The sequence below is a fragment of the Phasianus colchicus genome, chromosome 1, assembly GCF_987193195.1.
Source record: "Phasianus colchicus chromosome 1, bPhaCol1.hap1.1, whole genome shotgun sequence".
NCBI classification, from domain to species: Eukaryota; Metazoa; Chordata; class Aves; order Galliformes; family Phasianidae; genus Phasianus; species Phasianus colchicus.
The window spans coordinates 93,869,258-93,878,673 of NC_143436.1; the positions used below are offsets into that span (position 1 = coordinate 93,869,258).

At 45.9% G+C, this 9,416-nt stretch overlaps 1 protein-coding gene across 4 annotated transcripts in view; it reads right to left on the reverse strand.

The window, feature by feature from the left end:
• STYXL2 (serine/threonine/tyrosine interacting like 2) overlaps positions 1 to 5,716 on the reverse strand; it is a 32,159-nt gene extending 26,443 nt beyond the window's left edge. For 3 of the 4 annotated variants that reach the window (XM_090152639.1, XM_090152634.1, XM_090152627.1), the window contains exons 1-5: positions 5,550 to 5,716; positions 4,832 to 4,964; positions 2,638 to 2,732; positions 1,713 to 1,965; positions 522 to 739 (exon numbers count right to left, since the gene is read on the reverse strand). In XM_090152639.1, coding sequence (XP_090008765.1) covers positions 522 to 739; positions 1,713 to 1,965; positions 2,638 to 2,732; positions 4,832 to 4,944 — 679 coding nt within the window. In that variant the 5' untranslated portion in view covers positions 4,945 to 4,964; positions 5,550 to 5,716. The remainder of the gene's footprint in view (positions 1 to 521; positions 740 to 1,712; positions 1,966 to 2,637; positions 2,733 to 4,831; positions 4,965 to 5,549) is intronic. The other variant, XM_090152644.1, reaches the window with a different exon arrangement.
• Positions 5,717 to 9,416: the final 3,700 nt, after the last annotated feature.

Consider the following 9,416-nt stretch of genomic DNA (forward strand, 5'->3'; position numbering starts at 1 on the left):
GAGACTTAGTTGTCTTCCAAGTGTTTTAACAGCTAGTAAAGCCTATCTAATAGCTCATCCAAAGTGGGAGATCTCATTCCTCTCCTTTCTTCTGTCTTCCCGCATCTTTCCCTGTGTAATCTTTGGTACCTCTTGATGATCTAATTCAGCTTACTAGCCTTGTAAAAAATCATCTCTTCCTTGGAAGGCAGTTGGATTTGCTGTCTTAGTGAGCTGAAGTCAACAGTGACACAAACTGAGCATCAGTCATATGCAAAGGGAATAAATGGGAGTTATGAGTAAGAACATGGAGGAGCAGAGTGTCCCTCCTCTTGTTCAGAATGGTGAGCTATTGAAAATGGCTTTCTGTTTTGTATGAGGCACTGCAGAAATGGACAGTAAGTGTTCACCATACTTGGATACAAAGAACAATGAATCTACCCTCTACCCACTTAAAACTGTAGCATCTGCTGCTTGTCAGAGTAGCACTTCCATCCATTAATTCCCAAGCATTCCAAAGTAGTATAATCTTTTTGCCTTACCCTTGTAAGTCAGCAGTGCTTCATCCAGGAACTCTGCAGCTGGATGGAAGTGTTTGGAGATATCCATATCTGGAAAATCATCCACTTCGATGCCCATGTATTGGATATTTAGACCGTTGTAGAAATCTGGTCCTGTGTATACGCCTGTACCATGGGCTGCGTTCAAGACGTGTGTAATGCCCAGCCTCTTCAAACGACTTTTGTTCACTGCAACACTCCTTCAGAAAAGAAAAGGTGTTGGATATCAGTGTTCCGATTTCAGGTAGTGAAGAAGCTGTGTGTTGCAAGAGCTACCCAATTCCCAAATCATCCAACACGTGGCTCCCCTCAGACCTTAAGGTCTTTTGAGCGTTCTGCAAACATTTCTCTACAACACTCACTGGGAAAAAATAAACCTGCACTCATCAGTATTGCTGCACACCCTGTTTCAACTTCAGTTTGATTTTAAAATCATCCTGCCATCTTAGGTTCATGCCATTTACTTATTTCTCCATTTTTATTACCCCACAATTGATGTTTTAAACTGTATCCCCTTCTAATTTTGTGCTGGTCACCTGTACAGGTGTCTCAGTGGTACAGGAGACCTAGCCATTTCCATTCCACATTTGCTATGGTATTTCTTTTTCAATTTTCTTTTACACAAGAAGGACTTTACTCCCAATTTCAAGGCCAAATTCCAACAAGAAGAGCTTAATTTGGGCTCATTTTCTTTTGCAACATTTTCTGAAGCTTTAAAATAGCATAGGAAAGCTGCGGAATTCTGATCCAGACATATTTACTTCTCAGCACACAGAGATCTTTGCACTATGTGATCTATGCGAGCATATATGTGAACACATATTCAGATGGCACAAAGTTGCTCAGAAAGAGCAGTGAGGCAGTGGCACCAGTTGCCCAAGGATGGGGTGGAGTCACTGTCCCTGGAGGTATTCAAGACCATGTAGATGTGGCACTGAGGGACATGGTTAGTGGACATACAGTGGGGATGGCGTAGTGGTTAGACTGGGTGATCTTAGTGGTCTCTTCTAACCTTAATAATTCTATGGTTCTATGATTTATATTCTAAAAAACACTGTGACTTTTTAGGGATGAAAGGTATTAGATGCATGTAATATATGTTATGCCATCAGTGGTTTCATCTCACCCTTCACTGGGAATATCATGCAACTTGATACAAAGGCTGACACTCACTTTTCTGCTATGAAGACATTAGGCCAGACTTCATCCACAGCATCCCTGGGAGTCTCCAGCCTGTCCTTTACAAGTGCCCTCTGCAAGTCCATGACACATGGAGTGTTAAACAAGCTGGTGTCATCAATCTTTTCCTTAACTCGGTTGTACAGGTCTTCCACCATCAACTGCTGTGCAGACTCTAACATCTTGGGACACACTATATCTACCTTGATGTGCTTCGTCTTCAGTTCTGGAACAAACTGACAATTAACTAAAATCGTGTAAAAACAAATCAAATACACAACCTGACATTCTTTGCTCCCAAAATAATGCTTATGAATTTTTTTCCCTGTGACCTCACACTGTCCTGTCTGCAATGCATGCACATACATGCTTACCTAATAGCCTGAAGGATTTTATAATGGAAAGAATATAGTCCTCTTAGTCCAGAGATACAGCGGCTTGGGAGTTAAAGTGCATGCTTATTCCAGCCCCAAAAGAATGGAAAAAGACACTACTGCAGCATGTAACTAGCAACGAAACCATCTCCACCACTGTAATACATGATTCTGCCACAGATTCAGTCCACAACTTCAAAGGAAGTCACAAAACCTTTTTGTATATTGTTATTTGCTGTCCAGAGATGTGGTGGAGCAACCTTCCCTGGATGTGTTCAAGAACCCTGGACATGTGGCACCAAGGAACATTGGATAGTGGGCATGGTGATGGTGAGTAGATGATTGGACTACATGATCTTAGAGGTCTTTTAAACTTTAATGATTCTGTAATTCTATGATTTCTTCATGGTTTTCACATCTGCCCCAGATGTGGTTTGCTCATAAAGGCTTTTTTGTCATTTTGAGGTCTCTGAATGTAAAAGGCAAAACAATTGCAACTCAAGTCTCTACTATGATTGTATTTCTTTTACATTTCATCCTCTTACCTTCATTGATTATTTGTTTGGCAGCCACAGCAGATGACAGATGGATAGGGTCCATGAATATGCTCTCTGTATCAGTGTCCGATATCATCGAGTACCTGCCAACCAACCACACTTCCTCTTAGGCAAATGCTCTCTGCTGGGATCCCATTTCCATGACCCATGATCCCATTAACCCTTATACCCATTCTAGAGGAGTACAAGAGGGAACTGGAGCAAAAAGGATCTACTGATGATAGAATGGGAGCCCAGCTCTTCTTGAACCCTCACACTGCTCTCCAGAGGAGAGCTAAAGGCTTCAAATATGCCTTTCAATCTATATAAAAAAGGTCCTGAGGGAGAGGAGCTCCTGTGAGCTGGGAGTACAGAAGAATAGGCCAATGAGGAAGGTTTTGGGCAGAGAGATGTCTGGCTTGAGACAGGAAGAGGGATGGATCAAATAAAACAATCTCACAAATAGCTCTCACCTCAACAGACAGACATGAATGTTGTCCTATTAAACAATTTAAAACTAATTATGATACAAAAATGCCATTTGTTTTTTTCTTACTAATTGTCTGTATGCATCCTTTGGGTTATGACAAGCAATACAATCATTAAGGTTGAAACAGTCACTAGCGGTGTTCCTCAGGGGGTCAGCATAGGGGTCCTTTCTGTTTAATATTCTCTGATGATCTGGATGAACAGATTGAGCACCCTCAGTAAATCTGCTGGTGACAACAAGTTTGGAGGAAGCATCAATCTACCTGAGGGTAGGAAGGTGTTACAGAGGGATCTGGACAGGCTGGATCGCTGGGCTGAGGCCAATGGGATGAAGTTCGACAAGACCAAGTGCCAGCTCCTGTACTTTGGCCCAACAACCCCAGGGAACACTACAGGCTTAGGGCAGAGTGGCTGGAAGACTGTGTGGAAGAAATGAACCTAGGGATGTCGGTCCACGCTCAGCTGAACATGATCCAGCGGTGTGCCCTGGTGGCCAAGAAGGTCAATGGCATCCTGGCTTGTATCAGAAGCAGCGTAGCCAGCAGGAGCAAGGAGGTAATCATCCCCTGTGCTCAGCACTGGCGAGGCCTCACTTTGCGTACTGTGTTCAGCTGTGGGGCCCTCACTACAAGAAAGACATCAAGAGCCTGGAGCCTCAGAGAAGAGCAATAAAGCTGGTGACGGTTCTGGAGCACAAATCTTATGGGGAGTGGCTGAGGGAGCTGGGATTGTTCAGTCTGGAGAAGAGAAGGCTCAGGGGAGACCTTATTGCTCTCTATAACTGCCTGAAAAGAGGTTGTGGTGAGGTGGGAATCAGCCTCTTCTCCCAGGTAACAGCAAGAGGACAAGAGGGAATGGTCTCAAGCTGTGGCAGGGAAGGTTCAGGTTGGGTATTAGGAAACATTTCTTCTCTGAAAAAGTGATGAAGCATTGGAAGAAAGGGGAGGGGAGGGGGGGAGAGAGGAGAAAGGAGGGGAGGAGAGAAAAGAGAAGGGGAAGGGGGGGCTCACTTTGAATAACTGGTCACGGAAGAAGAGTGATCTATGAAGATCAACACCTAGTTTTACTTTATATGAGCTCAGTGAATTTCCTAAACAATTCTTGAATGCATGTAATGAAATGAAATAAGCATTCTGCCTACATTTTTCTGCAGTGCCCCACAGCTGAGGGTCCTAATGTGAAATGTTTCATAGCCTTCTGATTGAAGAGGTCACTGGGGCAGATTTTTTTCAAACAGACCCCTCCTCCCTGCCTTCAGTTAAAGCATCTCAGAATGTATTGAAAGTCCTGCAGAGCATTTTGCTTAGGAAAGCAGTAAAAGGGGTTACTTAGATATGATACTAAGCAACATGGTTTAGTGGGCAATATTGGTGGTAGGTGAATGGTTGGACTAGATTATCTTGGAGGTCTTTTCCAACCTTAGTGATTCCATGATTCTGTGACTTTTTTCCATGTTTTAGGAGTAAATCATACCTTTTTTACGTGCACTAACTCACTGCTTGCTCAATGACAGCTTCCTGTTCGGTACCCAAACCCTGCAGCTAAAGATAGCTCTCAACCAAACCCAAATCCAAAGATCCTCAGTCTTTCTTGGGGGAAAAAAAAAAAAGAAAAGGACCAACATGGACATAAAACATGCACAGGTCCTTACAGTGGGCAGAAAAATGGACTATGTGCTTTTAGAGAGAAGAAGGGAAAGGCAGACCACACTCACCGACTGGGCGAAGGGCTGCGCAGGTAGCGGGCCTGCACTGCTTTCACGTCTGGGCCATCCTTCTCTTCATCAGGCACCACTTGCTCGCTGTCTGAATCCCCGCCGCTGGCCATGGCAGCTGAGGGAGGCTTCACTGGAAGGGAGGAACCCGCAACACAGCACCGTTACAGGCAGCACCAGGCTGGTGGTGAACCCTGCCACAGGGTGGGCAGAAGGGTTCGCATATCTTCCCAAGCAAGGCGGTGGTGCGAGGAGCCGTGTCGGCTTCTCTGCCAGGGCACCTGCCGATCCTGTGTCCTCGTGCCGCTCGCTGGCTGGTGCCCAGCAGGCACCAGGGCCTTCTTTGCCCGTGAGTAAGCATGCAGGAGGCTAGGAGGAAGGCTGGCGGGGCAGAAACTCTATCTCCCCCCTGTGCATGGTCTCTGGACGGAGCTGTATGCTGCCAGGCTGGGACAGGAGAGCGTCAGGGAAAGAAACATGAGACCTCACCTCCCCAGCATGAAATGCTCCTCCAGTTCCAAGCCAAAGCCATGGTTTCGGCCAGCCTTAACTCTCAGGATTTTGTCCTTGTAGCCCTTTGCTGGGAGGCAGCCGTGCTCACCCAGGACGGCCATTGCTTGGCCTGGCGCTTGAAAACACGTCTGCTGCCACCTCCCTGGGTGGAAGCAGCAAGCTGACAGGGCAGCAGGGAGGCAGAGAGCAAGGAAATGGCACTTACCGCCTGTGCCTGGATGAAGGGCTATGTCCCCGTCGGGGCACAGCGAAGGAGCCCTGAGAGCGGGGCAGGAAACCTGGCAGGGAGCTGTATGAGGGAGAGAAACCCACTGCCCCCCTCTCTCCCCGTGCCTTCTTCATCGAGGGGCAGGACAACTGTCGGCACCAAGCCTTTATCAGCCCTCTAAATATAGCCTGTCCCTGTGCTGGCTGCTGGGCTGCACGGAGAGGAATTCAGTGCCTCACAGGCGGCAGCTGGTCAGCTGCTTAACTCCTTCCCTGCTGCAGGACCTATTCCCCTGTGCTTTTTCTCCTTGCAGGAGGCACCCAGGGAAGAGACCAGAGCCACCGAGGCTGGGCCTCACCTGCTGGGAGCCTCCAGGTGCCTGGGATCTAGCCAGGCACAACCTGAAATGCTGGGGTGAGCCCCGATGTCCTTGGGACACACAGTGAGGGGTGGGCCATCCTGAGCTCACTGGAAGCGAGTGGCATTTCACTTCTGGATAAGCTAGCACTGAGGTGCACTGCGTCTTCCTCTGATACCACTTCGAAGAGGAAACCTCCATTCTGGACTTGCTGACTCCCAGCAAAGCTTGCCAGACCAGCTGGTGGGGGAAAACACGGTGGAAGCTGGAACCACTGTTTACAGTACGGATGGCTCCAGTTCTGAGTCATGCGGTGATATCCCACTGTTGACTCCTTCTGCAAACATAAAGTGAACAAGAAAGGACATGTAAAAGGGTACTGACCCTTCTTATGGCATAGCTCTGTGCTGCCATGGTGTGCTGGGCAGGGGTGCATCTGCCCTGTGCTTCATACCCGAGTGCTGCATCCCCACCATGGGATGGGGCCACATCTGCAGGGATGCTGCATGGCAACAGGGAAGAACCATGAAGCAGGCACCCAGTTCTTTTGTGTACTCATAGCCTAGACTTGTCTTTATCCATTTACTGGGCCAGGCAAGCAGGAACAAGAAAAAGTGATATATTGAATCTTGGGAGTCACACCAAGGGGGAAATGGATTTTGGATTACAGGTTTGAACAGATCCTAATGTACCAAAAGAGGAAGAATTAGTTGATCTGACAGCTGTCTTCTCTGGACGATGCAAGTTTTAGCCCCTTCTCAAATGTAGTGCTACATGTGTTAATGTTAGTTGCTGCTAACTGAGGCAGGAAGTGATCCAAATAAGTTTGCTAATGGGCTCCCATATTATTGGAGAATGGAGTTTCAGGAGCACATACACCATAGACATCCAATAAAAACAGATGCCTTTAAGTCACGGAATTGCTTCAGAAAATCCACCATGTGAATCTTTGGATACATGTTAAACTTAGAATCATAGAATCATTCAGATTGGAAAAGACCTCTAAGATCACCCAGTCCAACCAGTGACCCATCCCTCCATGCCCACTAACCACATCCCTCAGTGCCACATCTACATTGTTCCTGAACACCTTCAGGGACGAGGCCTCCACCACCTCCCTGGGCAGCTTGTGCCAATGCCCAAGGTATTTATAGGACTAGAAAATCCTGCCAAGCCCATCACAGTCACCCACAGGTAGAGATTCCAATAGGACCTGCATATATTACATAGAGAAACACAGACTGCCTGAAAGTTCTTCCTTACCTTTTGTTCTAACAGCTTATGGGATCATGGTGGTGTCAACGCCTATGAGTTTTGTAGCACATACTACAAGAAAAGAAAGAAAGTCAACACAAAAACCAAATTAAAATCCCTTAAAACTTCCAGCTGTCCCATTCCTGCACACAGAGCTCTACAGAATTCTTATAGCTAAACTGTGCATTTGTCTCCCACATTTATCAAAAACTCCTGAGGCCTGCAAAAAAAGAACTGTTGGGAAAAATTATCAGGATTTAAGAGTCTGAATATTCCAAACTAACAGGAGTGGTAAATAGAGGGCATCTAAACAAATTGCTTAATATCAGATTTATGTACATGTCCTGAACATGCTGAAGTATATTCTGTCTATAGAACTTAGGACAACAGATTTATCTAGCTAAGTCTCCAAAAACAGGGCATTATCCATCACAGTGCCAGCATGTTAACTTACTGTCTACGGAGACATCCCAGGTGTCCATTGGCAGCAAAGAGTTTAAAAAGCATAATGGCCAGCTGCATCAGTTAAATGTAACATCAGGTATTTGCCAGAACTGCCCTTAGCCCTCCTTTCATTCTCCAGAGTACAGGTTTAACCCAGCAGGCAGCCCCACACAGCCTCAGCACCTCTTGTTCATGCTCTCCAGGTGGGGTCAGGGAGAGAACTGTGATGGTAACTCATGAGTTGAGACAAAGAAAGTTTTCTAAGTACATTAAAAGCTGCGCGCACAAGCAAACCCAAGCTAGGAATTCATTTGTTGCTTCCCACAGGCAGGCAGGTGTACAGCCACTCCCAAGAAAGTAGGGCTCAGCACGCTTAGTGGTTCCTTGTGAAGACAAACACCATCGCTCTGAATGCCTTTCTCTTCCTCGTTCTTTCTGCTTTTGTTGCTGAGCATGAGGACGTGCAGTGGAGGACATCCCTTTGGCCAGTCTGTGTCACTGTCTGGGCTGAATCCCTTCCCAGCTCCCAGTGCATCCCCAGCTCCTGGCTGGCAGGGCGGCACAAGGAGCAGGAGAGCCCTTGGCTCTCTGCAAGCACTGCTCTGCAACAACTGAATCATCAGTGTGCTCTCACCACTGTTTTCATCAAAAATCTACAATACAGCACAATATAATCCTCTACAAAGGAAATTAACTCTATCCTAGCCAAAACCAAGACATTCAGTCAATTAAATTAGTGGGAATTTTTGCCTTCCAACTGTCCATACAGAACATGTGAGCAGTGGCTGGACTTTCACTGTACATGCCTCAGTGAATGTGTAGCTAGCATGCTGCAAGCCATTGATCAGCTTATTCAACAGCCTTTTTCAGAGGAAAGAGAGGAAGTAACTTTGGCACACACAGCTGTTGTGCAAGCCATGCAGTTGGACAGACGAGCATAAAAGCTTTGAACATCGGGCTAAGAGTCACAGAATCCCTAGCTGGAAGAGACCCACAAAGATCATCAGATGCTATGATTTTCTTCTAAATTCCTAGGGCAAACTGGGAGAAACTGGCTTATGGACAGAGGAGGAGGCTGGAATTACAAAGGACTGTACCACTATCATTCATGATATCATCTGACAGATCTATGCAGGTACTGGTTTGTATTTCCTGGCAAAGTACCACAGAAGATCTGTTACTACTTTGAGTGATTGCAGAGTGGCAGGCACTGCTTGGAAGACTTCACTTATATCCAACTTCTGTTTTTTTGCTTTGAGCTTCTTAGCCTTATTCTTACCCCTCCTTTTTCTGTTGACTTGCAACAGAAAAAGTTGGTTGCCTTGCTCAGGAACCTTCTATAATGTTCTCATCCATATTTCTTCCAAGCTGAATAATCACAGTCTACCTTAATTTTGCTTGATGCAGAACTTCTTCTGTACTTCTGACCAGTGAGACACCTTTCTACTGGATTCTGTTGTTGCTATAAGTTTACGTGGTTTCAAAAAAGGATTGAACAAAGTGAGAAAAAAATAAATGAATCTGTCCAGGGCTCCAAGTTTTACAAAGATATGGCACCAGGAAATCCCTGAGCTACAAATCATAGTCATGCATCACTGCACCTGGCCTAGATTCTTTCTGGACATCCACCACTGCTGGCTGTCAGAAAAATGGACAGTAGGCTTTTGGTCTTTCCCATTAATGCAGTTCTTACATTTTTATGCCTTACTCTCTACTTTGCCTTTTTTTTTTTTTTAAATCCCTTTAGAAGGGGTTAGGGAATAACAGTATGTGCTGACAGCACTACAAGTACAAGAGCATTGTATTTT